Source organism: Leptinotarsa decemlineata, unplaced genomic scaffold (assembly GCF_025532065.1).
Source record: "Leptinotarsa decemlineata unplaced genomic scaffold, Ldec_3_MD MMD2_tig00026358_RagTag_RagTag, whole genome shotgun sequence".
In the NCBI taxonomy this organism is placed as follows: Eukaryota; Metazoa; Arthropoda; class Insecta; order Coleoptera; family Chrysomelidae; genus Leptinotarsa; species Leptinotarsa decemlineata.
Genome location: NW_027412703.1, coordinates 844,664 through 866,046, shown reverse-complemented (window position 1 = coordinate 866,046; position 21,383 = coordinate 844,664). Strand labels below are relative to the sequence as shown.

At 34.9% G+C, this 21,383-nt stretch overlaps 1 protein-coding gene across 1 annotated transcript in view; it reads right to left on the bottom strand.

Moving 5' to 3' along the window:
- Nucleotides 1–21,383, bottom strand: part of LOC111506192 (extracellular serine/threonine protein CG31145) — a 340,043-nt gene that overhangs the window by 257,401 nt on the left and 61,259 nt on the right. The window contains exons 2-3 of the mRNA XM_074184737.1: nucleotides 18,670–19,910; nucleotides 2,976–3,281 (exon numbers count right to left, since the gene is read on the bottom strand). Of these exons, the coding sequence (XP_074040838.1) occupies nucleotides 2,976–3,281; nucleotides 18,670–18,893 (530 nt within the window). The 5' untranslated portion in view covers nucleotides 18,894–19,910. The remainder of the gene's footprint in view (nucleotides 1–2,975; nucleotides 3,282–18,669; nucleotides 19,911–21,383) is intronic.

Below are 21,383 nucleotides of genomic sequence, written 5' to 3'. Positions count from 1 at the left end.
CATCCAGAATTCTTTCTGCAGCTCAAACCATAACTACCTTTTTCATTTACCCCGCTACCATAAATACATTTATGAGGAGTACAAATATCTAAACCCAATCTGAGTTCAAGGGTTACCCTGAAAGTGTCATTATCTAGTAGTGTTCCCAGAGTAGCAACAGGTAATGCGCTCAACCAAGCACCAGATTCTTTGCTATTGGCGGCTTTGAGGCGAGCTTTTTCCGAGGGAGGTGACAAAGATGAAGTGATGGAGTCAGAAGCAATTTCTAGTAAAGGTTCGTCCCATGTTTTCTTGAGTAATTTGAGATTCGTAGGCACATGACTTTTGGTTTGAAAGCACCAAATAGATTCGCCTTCGACGGTTAAATTATCTTTTGTATTGGTAAAGGAGACTGGAAGTATCATTTCTATCAATTGCGAAACATTGTTGATGGAAGACATAAATGCTGGTGAAACCAGCGATGATGCTGAGCGCAGACCCAACCCTCCACGATTCACAGGCAATGTTGCTTGAGACCAAGAAATATTGGTGAAACAGCTGTTCGTAATATTTTCAATTATGTTACGTAGGTGTACATCAAATTTCTTAAGGTATACATGACTTTTCCAACAAGGAGAGCATCTAAGAGTATAGAGTAGTTTAGGAATGGCTAAACAATTTTTCAATAAAAAAAAGGAAGTATGCATTGGCAAATCGTATAAACGGGTGGAAATCAAGTCAAGGGAATATATTTTCTTTTGCAAACTCTCACATAGAGAAAGAATTTCACTAGTTCGGACTTCCATTGTCTACTATATGAAATGATTTGAAATCCCTGAAACAACTAAAAAAGAATAATCAAAAATGAATAGCTGAAAATAACAATTATATTGAGCAAAACAAACCTGAAATGGAATAATAGTGAAATAAAATACAAGTAAAAATAGAACAATTGAACAAAAATAAATAAAAATGAAGAAATGAAAAAAGAAAATAAAAAGTTGAGAGATTTCAAGTCACGTTAGTTCAACGACGTTTCGATTGTTGATATCTACAATCGTCTTTGAGTGATCACCGGACTGATTCCTCCGAGAGATGACTATTTATAGGTCGTTCAAATACTTTCACTTATCCCTGCTTTCCATTTTCCGCTTCAGGGGTCGTGGGAGATGACCGTTTTGGCGGGAGTTGGCCATTTTTTGCCATGGGTTTCCATATGCTGCGTATTTCTACGCTGGCCTGGCTAAATACGTTGTTGGACAACATGTAAGCGGCTTCCTTGAATTTTCTCCTAAACCAATGTTCCTCTCTGTGCAAGATCTCAGCTTGGGACCACTCGATTATTGGAGAGGATAAGAAGAATTGGTTTCAAGTACAACATCAGAACCTGTTTCAGATCCGGCAACACTATCCGTAGCAGCCTCACGGAAACTAGGCCACCAAACGCGGACTGCGATTCCAAGAATTGCATTTACCGGATACCCTGTGAGTGCGGAAAATCCTATATTGGTGAAACTGAGAGGCCATTGAATGTTCGCATTGCCGAACACAAGAAACACACACAGCGAGGGGAAACCAGCAAATCAGGAATAGCAGACCATGTTTGGACCCATCAACACAACATCGAGTGGTCCCAAGCTGAGATCTTGCACAGAGAGAAACATTGGTTTAGGAGAAAATTCAAGGAAGCCACATACATGTTGTCCAACAACGTATTCAGCCAGGCCAGCGTAGAAATACGCAACATATGGAAACTCATCATCAAGCGAAAAATGGCCAACTCCCGCCAAAACAGTCATCTCCCACGGAACCACTGAAGCGGAAAATGGAAAGCAGGGATAAGTGAAAGTATTTGAACGACCTATAAATAGTCATCTCTCGGAGGAATCAGCCCAGTCATCACCCGAAGACGATTGTAGATACTAACAATCGAAACGTCGTTGAACTAAAATGACTTGGAATCTCTCAACTTTTTATTTTTATTTTTTTTTTTCATTTCTTTATTTTTATTTATTTTTGTTCAATTGTTCTATTTTACTTGTATTTTATTTCACTATTAGTTCATTTCAGGTTTATTTTGCTTAATATAATTGTTATTTTCAGCTATTCATTTTTAATTCTTCTTTTTTAGTTGTTTCAGGGATTCCAAATCATTTTATATAGTAGACAATGGAAGTCCGAACTAGTGAAATTCATCATGAAACATTGTCAATCACCTTCAAACAAATTTCACATAGAGCTTCTATAGTGAGAGGGGCGCCAAGTAGTTCCCATTTCGATTTTTCTATAAGTTTTATACCAAGAACAACTTCCATAATGTCGGCAAAAAATTCTGATTCAAAATTTGAATTAAAAATTGATTCACTTTATTATTCAATATCTAATAAGTGTACAAATGAATTAATAAATTAATTATAGGTACAAATAAAAATTTTTGAAGTACGGAAAAATTAAGTTATTCCAAATATTAAATGACATTAAATGTTCCTTTCTTGAAAGTTTGAATAATAAAATTTATCGCCAGGTTATTCCATACAAAGTACAATATGACGATAGGATCAAAATAAATTTTAAAAAATATTTGGAATCAACTCAAACGAAAAATCAAATCAATCACAGCGAGAAATAATTCAAATAACGCTTTATAATGAAACTTTTTATGTATTAAATACCTTTTTTTCCTATTATTAGTTCCGTTTTCTCTACAAACATGGGATAATACAAAGGATAAAATTTTTAGAAAGATTTTTATCTGGTTACGCCAAAGAAGTATAACTTCTTGCATGCGTACATGAGTACACACACACACTCTTTTTTATCTTCTCGAATTTTGGTTCTTTTTAATTTTAAAATGTATCCCTCAGATATTTTCTCAAATGAATAACCTTTGTACCTCTCCCGTTTTCCAATTTTTCGCATTCCACCCCTTCTTATTTCGAAAACAAAGTATATCAAAAACTGTACATCGTGACAAACATAAAGCAGAAAAAACTCACTCCAATTTCATCTTCTTCATCACACCGATTGTAGGATACCGTTCCTTTATTTCATCGCCCTCTCGAGTCCTCGCAATAACAGGGTGTATTCTGTCTATATCTAGCCGGTATTTTTCTCGTTCGTCACTATTCAACATTATGTAGTCAACAATGTCACTGAAATCGTCGTGCTGACCTTTCGCTTTACCTTCTTCTTCGATGTCAGCTAAAACACCCTCATTCTGGACGTGGCTGTTGTCTATAACGTTGTTGAGGATTGATGTCTCGTTAGGAAGACTTTCCTTGGATATATTCGTACTGAGGGCACTGAAAAATAAATGCTGATTTTAGAGACGGAACGTGATATTAGGTTTTAATCTATCTATCTATCCCTATCGCTACTTCCCTACTAATATTATAAATGCGAATGTAAGTTTGTTTGTTACGTTTAGATACAAAATCTCAAAATCTGGCTACTTTAACGTCATAAAGTTCTCATATTGATTCATTTCTATTGTTTCACGTATAGTCAGTGGGCATACTTGAAGACTGGCTATAAATCAAATCATCTAAAAGAACAATTCGTTCAGGCCAGTCTCAACACCCTACACAGTAGGTTAATGGACTGACACCTATCAGAAAACAACTACTCCCCTGGCTAATACCACGAAGGGCGTTGGATTATATCCGACAGGTGTCAGTGCAGGATTCTTCACTGAAGTTATTCCTAATATAAATGTGACAGTTCAAGAGGATGTATGTTTGTGGCTCTTTTACGCCTAAACCATTGAACGGATTTAGATGAAACTTCACATAAATACAGCTTTTACATCAAAATAACATGTACGAGTAGGCTACAATTTAAAAAGGTTTTGTGTAATTTTGGTCATAATATAATAAAGTATCAAGTAAGTCGGGAAAATTATTGCTTCCTGTGAACTATTTTGGGGTGCGCTGCCAATACCGCTGGAGTTATATCGGAAAAATTGCATAAGTTATAAACAATTAAATAAAAAAGTTTAATGTGAAGTTTAGTTTTTCGCAAATATCTCGGAAAATATCAAAGACATCCGAAATTTGAAAAAAGATCCTTAAAGAGGAGGAAAATTCCTAAATAAAGTCCCACCTCCCGGACTTTATCACCAATATTTATAATTTTAATTCAGAGTGCTGAGCGATACACACCTTTGAACAATAAAAATTATTTCAACCCATCAAATATCATTATTAACAAAACAAAATTTACATGGAAAATCCATGGAAAAAATTTTCCTCAGTTTCAAAGTTACATGAAAACCCTGATGATTTTTAAACAGAAAATCTCAAATTTCGTTCACTTCTTGGAACTTTTCTTGAAAGCCTTCACTTTGTTAATAACAACCTCTTTGTTATTAACTTTGTTAAGAAGTGAAAAATTCAATTGAAGCAATGATTATTTTTTTAATATTCAAATTTATTCGTATTCTTATCATTCAAAGTTAAATAAAAAATATTTTTCTCAATTTTTAGCTCTATTTGTTTAAAAAAATTTTATGAACAAATGTATTTTTCATAAGATATTTGAAATTTTTCAGGGAGGAATTTAATCATTGATGAATATTATGATTTTCAAAACCAAAATCCTTTCTCAAAAAAATTTTCATTGCTTGAAAATGCATTTGTTGATTAACAATTTTTTTTGCTACTAAATATGAATATTAAAGAACGATTTTTTTTAAATCACAATTTCTATTTCTCTTTGATTTTCTGAAAAAGAAAAATTTCAATTTACATTTTCTTTATTTATTTAATAAAAAATTTTGTTTTCAACAAACTAATTTTTACGATATATATTTTTTAAATACTACCAAAAAAACAAAAACAACCATGTGTCACTTTTTGTGAAAAAAAAAAAAGAAAAATATTAAAGTTTTTGTAAAAGATAGATAAAAAATTTTGTTTTCAACAAACTAATTTTCACGATATATATTTTTTAAATACTACCAAAAAAATAAAAACAACCATGTGTCACTTTTTATGAAAAAAAAGAAAAATATTAAAGTATTTGTAAAAGATAGATAAAAAAATTTGTTTTCAACAAAATAATTTTTACGATATATATTTTTCAAATACTACCAAAAAAACAAAAACAGCCATGTGTCACTTTTTGTGAAAAAAAAGAGAAATATTAAAATAGTTGTAAAAAATAGAGAAATGATTTTTTACACAAAAAGTGACACATGCTTGTTTTTGTGTTTTTTTTTGGTAGTATCTAAAAACAATATATCGTAAATATTAGTATGTTTAAAAAATTGTTTATTGAATAAATGAAGAAAATATAAATGAAAAAAGGGTTTTGTTCAGAATATCAAAGAGAAATAGCAATTACGATAAAAAATAGTTCCTGAATATTCATATTTAGTAGCAAAAAAATATTGTTAATCAACAATGCGTTTTAGAGCAATTAAAAAGTTATTTTAAGAAAGGATTTCAATTTTAAAAATCATAATGTTCATCACTGATGAAAATCCCCCCCAAAAAAAATTCAAATGTCCTATAAACAATACATTTGTTCATAACAATTTTTCAAACAAATAGAGCTGAAGATTATGATAAATCATTTTCATGTAACTTCAAATAATAAGGATACGAATGGATTTGAATACTGGAAGGATTTTGTTTTTCATTGCTTTGATTGAATTTTTCACTTTTTAACGACTTTGATTATTAATAACAAAGTGAAAAATCAAAATTTTTCAATTTTTCCAACGAAAATATTTTTGTAGGCCTTCTAAAAAAGCTCCAAAAAGTGTATAAGATTTGAGGTTTTTAGTTTGAAAATTATCAGGGTTTTTATGTAAATTCAAACTTGTAAAAATTAATTTATCAACTGAAGTATATCTAATAAAAAATCATCCCGAGAAATGTTTTTTCCATGAAATTTCGTTTATTCTTAGTGTTCCAATAAGAATAAAGTGTTGAATCAAATTGTGTTTCGCCACGTACAAACAGCTTTTGCTATTTCTGTGGCTTTTTAAATGTTCATTTGCTAAATGTATACTCTTGTTTCATGTAATTGTTTATTATACATGTGTGCATGTGAATAGATGTATGCGCATATTACCATATCACCTCAATCGTATACACTACCTTGTACTTTTTTTCTCAATGAATAAACATGATTAATTTTTTTAACCGTAGTGTGCGCTGGTCAGGCCATATCCCCCGAAACCCCGATACATTCGGGAGGACGCACCAGCATTATCAACCAATGACCACTCCCCACACCGTGGGGTAAGTGATCATTGAGTCCGAGAATAATGTGCCCTGCGCAAGCGCAGTGAGCCAAGAATGACAGCCTTCTGCATATGTGCGGCTAAGATTTCTGCCTTAGTGCGGCAAGCCGGTATGATTTTATGATTCGAGCGTAGACAGGGCATCATTCCACCAAGGACTCCAATGATCAGAACAACTATCTTGACAGAGTGGTCTGGATAGAGTCTGTGGAGATAGAAGAGAAAATCTCGATATTTTATCCGTTTTTCCTCCTCTTTTCTGATGATACTTGTCTCGCCAGGAGCTGAAAACTCCACGACAAATATTGTTTTGCTTTGGTGGTCGAGAAGGACTACATCAGGTTTATTAGCTTGTATGAGCCTGAGGGTGGGGAACGAATAGTTCCATTAAATTCGGCACTTCTCGTTACCCACAACAGATTCAATATCCATCGGAGCGTAGGGCAGGCAACACTGGTGTCTCGTCAGTACCGTAAGACAGCCATAGCTGGTAATATAGCACTCTTAGGGCCACGTTATGTCGATGGATATAGGCCGAGACCGCATATGCTGGACTTGCTGATAGCAAGTGCATTAGAGTCTCGGGCGCCTCGTGGCAGGCCCTGCACCTTGTGTCAGGAACCTCTATACCCATCACGCGACTGCGGTAGACTAAGGTGTTGAAGACACCATCCTGGCAAGCCATGATGAACACCTCAGTTTCCGACTTCAGCCCACTCGACCTGAGAAAAACGAACGTCAGGCGCTTTGATAAGCCGAAGTCTCCAATGTCATTGAATAAGACCCCATGCACTGGCTTATCCTTGTGTTTCCGCAGAAGTAAAGTGATCTCTGCGACTTTTATCTGCGCTTTTTGCTGAACGGGTTTCAACTCGGTGACAGAGTTGTGGTTACCGCGTTCAGTGTCGAAAACTAAACCAAGTTCATCAGCTGCTCGGGCAGCTGCCTTAAAGAGAAATGCTCCAATTCCTGCTCTCTCATGGTCACGGACCATGCAGAGAAGGGGATCCGAACTCCTGACGACTTTACAGGCTGTATCCAGTACCATTCTGTCATGTAGACACTCCAAACTCAAAAGTCCATGTTATTATTATTATTATATATGTTCATAAGATTTTTTTAAACGACCTAACGCATAATCCTCTGAAGTTTCCTACCGTAATTAGGAAACACCCTGTATACGACGACACAGTAAAGTAACTATTTATTGAGATATGAGGCTACAAAAACACATGATAATAAAACGGACAAAACTTTCGAAACGACCTGATACAAACTTATAATATGCATTCATTGACTGCATATGCCATAATATCATTCGTTGAATGGGAAAGCGTGAGAAAAATTAATCATTCGAAGTGTTTCAAACACATTCGTATTGTTGCATCAAAGCATTGTCCTCAGAAGATCTTGAAAGTGAGCCGTTCACACAATTTCACAAATTTCCATTTCAAAACAATTCAAATATGAGTATTTTATAAGCAAAATTGCCCTCATGTGTGTACCAGCATATTTTCAGTTTCATGTTTTTGTCAGCGATACGGTACAATTTAGTTAAAATTATAATTATGACTTTCACTACCATTACCAGAATTCAGTAATAATAATTCATGAATGAAACTCGGAAGAATGATGTTGATTTGGAATGAACCGACGTTGAGAAATATACAGTGTGTAACAACGAAAACTTAACAGAGCCGTTTTTGAATATAAAAAGTAAGATTTTTAAAAAAAGCTCGGACACGTCGATTTCTAATTGAAGAAGGACACCTTTCAGACTAATCAGATATTTTGTAGTACGCACCCCGTCGGAGGGGTGCGTCCGACGACCCTTATTTAGATAGGGAAAGTAGGTCGAGTGGCACCTTGTTTCAAAACTCTTTCGAATACCTTTACAATTCTGTTGAAATAAAATTTTTGTAACGATTAGTTTTCGAGATAATTTGAAGTTAAAATTGCCATGTTAATAATACATTAGACAGACCACTCGGTAACTTGTATGCCTAAATAAAAAAAATTTCGAGCAGTTCTTCTTATCAGTTTTTTGTTAAATAAAATCCCTTTTTTAAAATCAATACCCACTCCTCTTCTTCCAGTTTTCATTAGTACATCGTTCGATTGTTTTGTTTAAACGGGTCGTGTATTGTCATTTGTTTAAAAATGTCTTACACTGCTGCTGAAAGGGTTTCAGTTATTGCTTCATTTTTTGGCAACGACCAAAATGCTAATAGAACATCAATTTTATTTAACGAGCAAAACCCTGGTAAACACCTAAGCAGAAAGCACGTTCTGGATTTGGTCACAAAATTCAGGGAGACAGGTTAGGTTTTAAATAAGAAAAGAAATGTTCAGATTAGGGTAGTGAATGACGATAATGCGATTGGAGTGATTGGTCAGGTTGAGTACCAGAGGTTCATCAGCAATGGCCGGAATAAGCCATATGAGTGCATGGAGAATCCTTAAAAACCACAAAGTCCATCCTTACAAAATTAAACTTGTTCATGAACTCAATGAGGATGATTTTGACCGAAGACAGGAGTTGTGTGAGAGCATGAGTGAGAGATTAATGCAAAATCCCGAGCTGCTTATAACATCTGTTTTTCGGAAGAAAGCTCATTTTATTTAAATGGTTGCGTGGACCGTCACAATTGCCGTTATTGGTCGGATGAAAACCCAAGACAATACGCAGACATCCCCAAAAGTTGAATGTCTGGGCCGGAATATAAGACAATAATATTATAGGTCCATTTTTCATTGATGGAAATTTAACCGGTGATTCTTATTTACAACTTCTTGAAGAGGCAATACAACCTCGTATAGTTGAAATAATTGAACAGGATCCAAGATGTCAAGATGAATTTATCCAATTTCAACAAAACGGTGCACCACCCCATCATGCCCAGCAGGTTCAAAATTTTTTGAATAATCATTTTGAAGGACAATGGATTGGCAGAAGAGGTCCAATTGAATGGCCAGCACGATCACCAGATTTAACATAACTGTTCTACTTTTTGTGGGGATATTTGAAGTCTAAAGTTTATGCTACACAGCCAGCCAATTTGGATGAATTACGTCGTAGAATTATTGATGAATGCCGAGCTATAACTCCCGAGATGTTGAATAATGTAAGAGCAAAATTCGAACAAAATCTTTATTGTTGCATGGAGCAAAATGGCGCACATTTCGAACATTTACTCTAAATTTCCTATGTGAGTTACCCTTATTAGGTGTTACTTTTTTTGTGTGTGGGATTGGGATTCATTAACCCAAAAACAGTTTTTAAAACTTTTCTGTGTCATCAGCATTCAAGGAAATCAACAGGTTGTATTCGTTGTGTAGTTAAGTTTTTAGTATGATTCACTTTTTTGTCAGAAGCATAAAATATCCACGTCAAAAGGCAACCTTCATAAGGAGGTGCCACTCTATTTACCTAAAATCTCCGCGTAACAAACAAATAATTCTTACTTTTTTACGAAATCAAATGGACACGTATTAGCAGGTTGTCATAAAAAGCAAAAATTTAGTTTTCTTATGAAAGTTCTGAACGTAAATTGTACCTTAAAAACAATTTGATTTATTTTAAAAAGAGTTGAACTCAATAAAAATACCTTTAAATCTTCAAATTATCTCAAAAACTAATCGTTACAAAAATTTTCTTACAACAGAGATGTGAAGGTATTCGGAAGACCTTTAAAACAAGGTGTCATTCGACCTACTTTCCCTATCTAAATAAGGGTCGTCGGACGCACCCCTCCGAGAGGGTGCGTACTACAAAAAATCTGATTAGTCTCAAAGGTGTCCCCCTTTAATTAGAAATCGACGTGTCTGCGCTTTTTTTAAAAATTTTACTTTTTATATTCAAAAACGGCTCTGTTAAGTTTTCGTTGTTACACACTGTACATGGTTTGTTTGAAAACCGATCCCAAACACAACGAATTTATAATTTGAAATGAGACAGCGCTGTTTCGACCCGCCATACGTCTCATCAGTGGTGATAGGCTGAACTATGACTGCAAAGCTGAACTCAAAGGCCATTGAAGAACCAGCCTGACTTCTTTTACGAAAACTGTGAGCTCATCTTTTAGTTAATACAAGAATTATAATAAATCTACTAGAAAGATAAGCACAACGCGTACGGCAGCTCTTCGTCGGTATGCACTGGGGGTTTCGTTCAAAAAAATGTTCAGTATCCTAATATTTCAGCAATTGAATATTTTTTTTGTATAGAAATTTAGTATAGAAATAAAATGAATGATATGTGATCTAGACAACTATGTAATCAAATTTAATCAAATTGAGTTATTTAAATCACAGCAATGCAGTGAATCCACATAAAAATCTGAAGTTCTGAAAATACTTGATATTCACAAAATACTTTTTGCGAAATAATTTACCCATTTTGTTAGAAGAAATGCCGGTACTTGTGAGAGGCAACATGTGGTTTATGCACGACTGGGCTCCAGATCATTTCAGTGTTCTTGTCCATCACCATATCGACATCACTTACCCTGATCGCTGGATTGGACGTGCAGGACCTCCAAATTGGCCAACTCGCAGGCCTAATATGAATCTTCTAGATTTCCATTTATGGTGTCATCTGAAGGCTCCTGTTTATAGATGTACAAGATGTAAATGACTTGAGGAATTGAATAATTGACAATTCCAATGTCATAAGTAATACTACAAGTATTTTACAAAGTGTCACACAATCAATGACAAATCAAATGCAGTCGTGTATTTTATCAGGAGATTGAATTTCAAACTTTTCTCTTCTGAATGTAACACATCGTATTCATGAACTCATGTTCTTCTGCTAAAAGGAGGTTTGCAAATGTGGAATTGGTCTTTCTGTTCACAAAACTACTTCTATGGTTCTTTAATTTTTGGGAAAATGTTCTCCCTGTTTGGCCAATATAAAGTTTGAGCAAGAGCCACAAGTTAGCTTATATACACTTGATCTATCCGACACCAAAGTTTGTCTTTATTGTTTTTAATAAATTTACTTAGACTATTATTCGTTCTGTAAGCTACGTATACGCATTCCTTCTTCAAAAAACGGGAAATATTATTGGTTGGTGGACCCAAATATGACAATGTCCTATAACTGACGTTATCGCATTATGAATTAGGGTAGATCAGGTCCATGGCTTGTTTTTTAGTCTAATCAACAAGTTCAAAAACATGAAAAATAGAGATAAAGGTCCTAAAAATAAGAGCGATTGCTCCTTCGATTCGGAATCACCTCTAGAAAAATGTTTTTGAAGGATTTTGGTGCAGGTAAAAAATTGCAATTGTTAATAACAAAATAAGATTTGAAAAACATGGTATTTAGTTTTTCGTTAACAACTCAAAAAATATCAATATTTAAGCAATTTTGAAAAAAGCTCGTTAAAGAGGGGGAAATTTCCGATAAAAAACTCTCGACTCCCCAACCTCTATCTCCATTATTTATAATGTTGATTTGACGTTGAAAATAGGGTTCCGCGCGACTGTTACGGCATGCGCGAACTGTCGCTAAAGAGAGTTCATCAAAAGAAATAATTTTTTTATAACATAAAATGTCATTTTGAAAATTTGAAAAAAATCTAGTATCTTCTTAACACCTGAATGAATCGAGTCCCGTAGAAAAAAAAGTTTCATCACCATTTTTCAAAAAGTTATTCAATTGTTAACTAACAAATTTTTTCCCAATCTCCGTTGGCATTAATAATAGGATTAAAGGTATAAATAATTTGCCTATAAATTTTAAACTTCGTAAGGTCCTTTTGATATATATACTTCATACGATCCTGCGATAAAAGTTCATAAAAATTCATTAATTTGTCAATTATGATTTTTTATAACTATTACGAAATGAAATATCTAAAAATTGTTGATGATTTTTTTTTCAATTGATATTCAGCTATGCCCTTTTTTCACATTAAACAATGGCAGTTATTAACATAGGAATTTTTTACGAAATTTGTTTATTAAGATGTTTTAAACAAATAGAGAAATTCAATATTTTTGAAAAACTTTCTTGTGCTATTTTGTTGTCTAGAGATAATAATGATTTGAGAAAAAAAAAAATTCAATTTTAATTTTCAATTGCTTAAAATCGATTTTTTTATATTTCAATTGTTTGAATGATTAGTTAAGAAATAATTTTGCTTTTGAAAATCATAATTTACACTTTTAAATGGTTTGGCAGAAAAAAAAATCATTCATCATTTACCTAATTGTTTATTAGTTTAACAATTTGTTGTGAACAAATATTGACCAACGTTATATTTTTTTCTGAAGCAGGAGAAAATTATAAAAACAGCTATTAATGATATTATATATGATATTAGAAAGTATTATAATGAATAAAAAAAACATTTTTATGACATTTTTTCAAATATAGCTGTTTTTATAACTTTTTTCTGCTTCAGAAAAAAATATAACGTATATTTGTTTACAACAATATTTGTTTACAACAAATTGTTAAACTAATAAACAATTAAATGATAGATAAAAAAAATTTTTTCGCCATACTATTTAAAAGTGTAAATTATGATTTTGAAAAGAAAAATTATTTCTTTACTAATTATTTAAACAATCGAAACATAAAAAAATCGATTTTAAACAATTAAAAATTAAAATTAAGAATTTTTTTATCATTATCAAAATAGCAAAAAAAATTTTCAAAAATATTGAATTTCTCTATTTCTTTGAAACAATTTAATAAACAAATTACGTAAAAAATTCATATCCTATGTTGATAACTGCCATTGTTTATTGTGTAAACAGACAAAGCTTGATATCAATTGAAAAAAAAAATTATCAACAATTTTTAGATATTTAATTTTGCAATAGTAATAAATATATATATATATATATATATATATATATATATATATATATATATATATATATATATATATATATATATATTATTAACCTTATTTTCAACGTCAAATTGAAATTATAAATAATGGATAGAGTTTCGGGAGTCGGAAGTTTTTTATCGGAAATTTCCTCCTCTTTAACGAGCCTTTTTCAAAATTGCTTGAATAATAATATTTTTTGGGTTATTAACGAAAAAGTAAATACTATTTGTTTTAATCTTATTTTGTTAATAACAATTGCAATTTTACACCTGCACCAAAATACTTCAAAAAAATTTTTCTAGAGGTGATTTCGAATCGAATGAGCTACGCTCATACTTTTAGGACTTTTATCTCTATCTTTCATGTTTTTCAACTTGTTGATTGGACTATTTATAGTTTTTTGGAAAGAATGGAGTCTATAATATTTACCTTATAACCGGTGTTGACCGCGATTCATTTGATAAAACTCAACTCTCTCTGGAAATTACTCTCAGACAGTGGAATATTCAATAGTTTGTGAATCATACCATTGAATGCAGCAACTTTATGCTGGTAAGGGTGTGTGGAGGAATTAACATACCACAGCTGTAAACAGAACGACCAATTCCACATATGCAAATCACCTTTTAGCAGGTCATGAGTTCAATGGTGAATACGATGTGTTACATCGTAACACATCGTATTCACGTGAGTTTGAAGCTCAATCTTCTAGAATGTTTATAAATCAATAGATTGAGGAATTCGGGTAATTCACGGAATGATCAATTAAAATTGAATAACTCTTCGTTACTAATTTTTTTTCAAATGCGGAAACTGGGACATAAGTTCAGGTAATTTAATTAATTACAAACTAAGGTAAAATTGAGGTACTTGAAATGTAGGTACTTTAAATTGTAGAATTAGGTTTATTAGGCATTGAATATGTAGAATTAGTTAGTAAAGAAACGCCCGAAGAAGCCATTGAATGCCGAAACACGTGTTGCGTTTTTGTAAACTTGTTTGATGAAAATCTGACAATGAAGTGTTTTTTGAATACGTTAGTTATGGATTTTCATCAAGTCTCGGCCAATTCCATTATATATTTGTTTTATGTTGTCCATGGATAGTTGTTAGAAGTAGTTTTTTTCTCGAAAACGAAACTTGATATGAAAAAACTCAAGCGACGAAAAAGTTGAATTTTCAGTCGCTCTATCTAAAAAAATTAACCACAAAAAAGTTGGTGCCGTTCTTTTTTTTCTCAATATTGTTGGCTGTGGTACCCAGTGAGACGTCACTGGACCTAATAATGTCAATCTAGTTAGGGCTAAATAAGCGCCTTATTACTTTAAATAGCTGTAGCAAATTTGAACCAAATCGATATAACCATATTTACGATATTTTATAAATAGCGTTTTTTTTTTATTTCAACCCTCTGTATCTCAGAAACGAAGCAACTCCGGACATATTTGTTCATGGGTACTTTTTTCTTAAAACTACTTAGCGAATCACCCTCCAAAGCTTCGAAGTGTAGTAAGAAAACACCCTGTATAACGAAAAATCTAAATAAAAATATTAACTAATATCTGAGTTCATTTCTTTCCTTCTCCGACTTTAAATCGCGAACGTAGTTGTAAACAAGTATACGTTGCTGACAGTATAATTTACTCCCCAATCTTGTAATAAAATATTAGCTAAAAAGCAAAACAATCCTCAATGTCACAACGTGCTCTAATTTCGTGACACACATCACATTCATACATGCATACCACAGCTGATCATCGACTGGTAGTACTGTAGCTGCACTAGCGCATCTGTTTAAAAAAAAACTGTTTAAAATATGTTTTTCCGTTAATCAGCTGTCGCCCCCATACGAACAACAACTCTCAGTAGTTGAGAAACTTGTGCGAGCTAAGAACTAACGAGGTCTTACCTTTTAACGTGTGATTCCTAACACGGTATTGAGGTACTCGATATTGAGGTACTCTATAATTCAGGTATGGGTCGTAAAAAGAGGCACATCTTACAAAGAGGCAGGTAGTGATAATAATAATCGGCTTATTCATCGACATGAGTAATACACATCACAATAACAAATTCAAAGACATCGACAAAAGGCGAATTTCATCTTGAGTTGTAGTTCAACTGAACCCATAGTTATAGAAAAAAACAAACGATAGTTGGGTGGACGATAGCTGCTTCCCTATTAGAGATACAGAAAAATGTTTTGGGAGAAAATTGCCTTGCGGTACCCGACAAAATAGTGAAATGCATTGAACAACTGTTACCACTCTGGCGAACTCGCTTCACCATAACATCTGGTCAAGCCAGAGTCCAAAGAGGGTGGGTCACTTTCACAAGGGGTGTATTTCAGAGCGATTTCCTCAGTCCCCTTCACTTCTGTATCTCACTTTTGCCATTATCCGTTGCGCTCAGAAATACTCGAGGGTATAACTGTGGCACCCCCGGTAACCGGAGGCACAAGGTCACCCATTTGTTTTATATGGATGATCTTAAACTTCATGCCTCTGGAGAGAAGGATCTCCATCAGTCCTTGAGGGTGGTGGAAGAGTACATGCACGCTATCGGTATGAAATTCGGGATAAAAAAATATGCAATGGTCCATCTCAGAAGAGGACGATGCGGGGACTAAGAAGAGGATGTGCAGCTCGTAGATGGAAGCATCCTACACCATTTGGATGCCGAAGAGACGTATACTTACCTCGGGGTGGAACAACGCCACTCACAAGAGGTAACAGCAGTGAAAAACTCTCACCGCGGCAAGTATCAGCACAAACTTCGACAGATCTGGTCATCGGAACTGTCGGAAAAGAACAAAGTTGCTGCAACAAATATGCTTGCCATTCCAATCCTACTCTACTCGTTAGGAGTCGTGAAGTGAACTCGGGAGGAGCTGTATCAACTCGACGAAGACCCGAAAAATGATGAATCTCTATAGGAGTTTGCATACCAAATAGTCCGTTCCACGGTTGTACTTCCCCCGACAATAAGGAGGCCGTGGACTTTTGAGTTTGGAGTGTCTACATGACAGAATGGTACTGAATACAGCCTGTAAAGTCATCATGAATTCGGATCCCCTTCTCTGCATGGTCCGTGACCATGAGAGAGCAGGAACTGGAGTATTTCTCTTTAGGGCAGCTGCCAGAGTAGCTGATGAACTCGGTATAGTTTTCGACTCTGAACGAGGTGACTACAACTCTGTCACCGAGTTGGAACCCGTTCAGCAAAAAGCTCAGATGAAAGCCGCAGAGATCACCTTACTTCTGCGGAGACACAAGGATAAGCCAATGCATGGGGTCTTCTTTAATAACATTGAATACCTTGGCTTATCAAAGCGCCTGAAGTTCGCTTTTCTCACGATGAGTGGGCTGAAGTCGGAAACTGAGGGGTTCATCATGGCTTGCCAGGATGGTGTCTTCAACACCTTAATCTACCGCAGTCGCGTGATGGGTATAGAGGTTCCCGCGAGCCGTCCGAGACCCTAATGCACTTGCTATCAGCATATCCAGCATATGCGGTCTCGGCCTATATCCATCGACATAACGCGGCCCTAAGAGTGCTATATTACCATCTACGGCACTCTTACGGTATTGACGAGACACCGGTATTCCCTACGCTCCGGGGAATATTGAATCCTTTGTGGGGAACGAGAAGTGGCGAATTTATTGAAACTATTCGTTTCCTACCCTCAGGCTCATACAAGCTAATAAGCCTGATGTAGTCCTTCTCGACCACCAGAGCAAAACGATATTTGTCGTGGAGTTTTCAGCTCCTGGCGAGACAAATATCATCAGAAAAGAAGAGAAAAAATGGATGAAATATCGAGATTTTCTCTTCGAACTCCGCAGACTGTATCCAGATCACGCTGTCAAGATGGTTGTTCTGATTATTGGAGTCCTTGGTGGAATTATGCCCTCTCTACTGTGGAACCTTAAAATCATACTGGCTTGCCGCACTAAGGCAGAAATCTCAGCCGCACAGATGCAGAAGGCTGTCATTCTTGGCTCACTGCGCTTGCTCAGGGCACATGATTATCGGACCCAATGATCACTTACCCCACGGTATGGGGAGTGGTCATTGGTTGATTATGCTGGCGCGCCCTCCCGAAAGTATCGGGGCTTCGAGGGATAGGGCCTGACCAGCGCATACTTCGGTAAAACAAAAATCTTCATTTCCCGTTGACAGTTACATGTATGGGAATTGTCAAGCCTAATTCTAAGTTTATTAAAAGTATTCGAAAAAATAAAATATGAATTTAAGATAAGGTAGTCAAATACATTAATTTTCAATTAAAAATTCGGAAAGCGAATAAAAACATGTCTCCAATAAAAAATGTTTCAAGTCTTTTTCGAAGTGTCTCACATTTTTATGCTGTTTGATGATATATGTGAGTTTGTTAAAAATCCGTGACCCCATGTACTGGGGAGCAAAATATGCAGTATTCACTTTCGCAAATGGAGTATACATGGAGTGTTTATTTCTTGTATTATATCCATGAATATCTTCATTCAATTCGAACAACGACCTATTCTCAAAAATATAAACAGCTTTATCAAAAGTATATATACATGGAGGAGGTAAATTCCGTACATTTTGAAGACAGGTTCACATGAGTCCCTACAAATATGTACTAAAGTACGCAATATGCGTTTTTGACATCCGATGCTGAGGTGGAATTTCCCCAGAGACATATAGCATATCTAAGCCTTGAATCAATTTGGGTGTAGTAGGTTGCCTGTAGCTGTGCCTCATTGAGAACATTTCGAAGAATGAAAAGAAGAAAATTCAGGGAATTCAATTAGCCCATTAGTTTATTATAGTGGGTTTTCCAACTCAAAAATTCATCTAAATATCTGTTTAAAAAAATCTGTTTAAAATCTGTTTTTCCGTTAATCAGCTGTCGCCCCCATACGAACGACAACTCTCAGAAGTTGAGAAACTTGTGCGAGTTAAGGACTAACGAGGTCTTACCTTTTAACGTGTGATTCCTAACACGGCTGCAGAATTATCCCAGCTTCAACCAGATAAATTCTCTCGAGAAAAATATCTGGTCGAGGCAGGAATCGAAGCCACGGTCTTCCGATCGTGAGTCGGGCGCACTACCACCGCGGCCAATTTCACTACAATATACCCCAAGAAATCTGACAGATTCTTGAGTGTTTGTCAAAATTGTCTGATTTACTCTAAAATCAAGATTTTTTATTGGCTTCTGTCGATTGTGGAAACGTACTACCTCTTTTTTTTTTCCTATTGAGAAATTAAGAACGTTCATTGAAAAAAATTTGATATATTATTCATCACATCACTACAATTGGCATTTAGTATATCAGCGTCAGATGAAGACAATACCAAAGATTGATCATCTGCATGGGCAGATTGATGACAACTTTTTAAAATGCAAACATTCTGATTAATGTACAAAATAAACAACACGGGTCCCAAGCCGGAACCTTGTGGGACACATCAACATCCAAACATTCAGATTATATTTTGTATCATTAGAGTTTATTCGTATCGATACATATTGTTTCGTGTCCACCAGAAATGATTCAATCTATTTTAGTGGACATAACCTTAAATGCTGTAACTCACCTGTGGGTCTTCTGTAATATCCTATTCCTGAATCTGTTGTAAATTGATTGAGGCCCATCTTCCTTCGCTACATATTTGATTCTACCATGAGATGGCACGAGATGTTTTCCAGACATCCCAAGGTCCATTTGAATGTCCATCACCAACAAGAGAGTGAACAAAACAGCAGCCACACTAAGTCCGACGACGACGCGTTCTTTCAATTTCAAACTACCCCGAAACATATTGAGAACTTCACTGTTGCGAATACTCGCCGATTTATCAGTTGCAACAATTGATGCAAATTCAGCGGAAATTAGTTCTGTTGACACGGCGCACTGTGCTGAGGAATATTTTAAATTATCACGCTTGTATATTTCTATTTCATCAACTGGTACTGTTTTTGTTCGCGAAATATTGTCCTCGGGTGGAGGAGAATACTTGATTTTTACACGATTGGGCTCGCTATTGACTACTGAATCTTTGGATAATTCTTTGGTATCAGTTTGTTTATTATTATCGCGATGTTTTCTTAACGTCAGTTCATTTGATCGCAGAGAACGGTTACTACTATGTTTGATTTGTTTGGAGTTATCAGCTGTGTGATAAGTAGAAGATAATATTTTATCTTGAGGGATATATTTAAAATTAGTTATATACTTGGAGTTGTTACGAACTGATTCATTCTCTGAGACCGCAGCCTTCTCCGTGGTGTAAGGAGCTTTTGTAACTAGCTTCGGTTTTCTTGGATTCGGCAAATCTAGCTTTTTAAAAATGTTATGGAAGAAGGTGCCTTTCGTCGATTCTTTGTGGCGTTGTCCACAAACCGTTTGTGATGCCCCACTTTGAATATTATTGTCTACATGTTGAGTAGAAAAAGTATTGTGATTTTTTGAAGAATCGACAACCTTTAGTTTACTCGAGTTCTTTCTAGGCGTAGTTGGACTGTAATGATCATGAATGCACCCTTCTTGGTGAGTTATTCGTTCCAGGGGCGAACATTTTTCGATTGCTTCTGAATCGTCTCGTAACTTTCTGTGGCGTTTCGCTAAGATTACCGAATTTTGAACACAGTATTGCTGGCCCAACTCTTTCTGTTTTATTTTCGAACCATTTTTGAGTGGTTCCTGAGCGTTGTTGTTTTTCAACGAAAACGTTGATCCATTCTGTTGAAACGTATTTGGGAAGGCTGCAGAGTTCAAACATTGCAGCCTTGTAGGAAGGTTCGGATCCAGGTTCTTCACTTCTCAGCCAAACAGCATCTGAAACACAATAATGGCATCATTCGATTGATTGATTTTCATGAATGGTGATTCATGAAAAGAATTTATTCTGATTTCTCATTTGATAATTATCTTGAAATGATCAAGACTTACTTAAAATATCTGATAATCTAAAGGCCTTTTGGGGTTATATTCAGAATAAAAGGAAGGATTATAAATTACCTGCAACCATATTTCATGAAAGTCTGTAATAATACTTCTGAGATTGTCAATTTGTTTGCCTCTTATTTTTCAACTATATATAATAACCAGATAGTGAATTTTACCCCTGAATACAGGGTGTAACTAAATCAGTACAAAACATTTAAGGAGGTGATTCCTCATCGAAAAAAAGATAGGATTTTTCATATAAAGAAATTTCATTGGAGCATCCCTTGCTAAGATACAGCCCCTTAAAGGAGGTACACAAAATTTGTATAACAATTTTTTTCACAAGCACTAAAAAAGTTACAATATTGAAATCAACCTAACCCTTTGTACTACCAAAAAGACACTTAGCCAGAAATTTATTTGGTTTACCCCATGGTTGTAAGGGGTGGAAAACGCAACCCCTGAAATTTATTTCCAATGTAACTTTTTGTCTTATTATTTGTTTACCATTTGAAAATTTATTTCCGATAGCCTGTTTCATTCTTAACAAAAAATGTCTCTTGGGTGTTTTGCCCAAAATAAACCAGTTCGCACCAAAAAATTATTTTACGAACAACTACAAAGATACATCGTCATAAATGCGAAAATACGAAACTATAATCTATCTAGTAGGTCGCTATTAGCGATAGTGACAATCAAATGGGTATGACGCGGTCAGTTTGTGAATTTTCGAAATTGAATTAATACTAATTGTGTGTTGTTGTTCTGTTCTTAATTTGTTACCTTAATAATTCAGTTGTTATCAAAATGGCATACACAAATGAGGAAATGGATGATATGCATTACGTTCACGGTTTGTCGCAGGGGAATGTGTTAGAAGCTTCTAGAAAAGATATGCTGAAATGTATCCTCAACCGCAGCATCCTTCACATAGAATATTTGCTCGACTTCATCAACGATTACGAGAATATGGTTCATTCGACAAAAGAACACCACATCTTGAGGAAGCAGTACTTAATTTGATTGAAGAACAACCTACTACCAGTACTAGAAACATTGCTTTTCAGCTGAATGTTGATCATATGACGGTATTTCGAATTTTAAAGGAACAACTCTTATACCCTTACCATATCTGCAACGAGTACAGGCACTGTTACAGCGAGACTTTCCGAACCGTCTTGAATTTTGCAATTGGATGCTGAAAATGATTAGAAGAAATTGTGACTTTCTGAAGACGATAGAATTCACAGACGAATGCAGTTTTTCTCGGGACAAGGTTATTAATTTTCATAATAACCACATATGGGCAGATGAAAACCCTCACGCTATTGTCGAAACTTACCATCAAGAACAGTTTTCTCT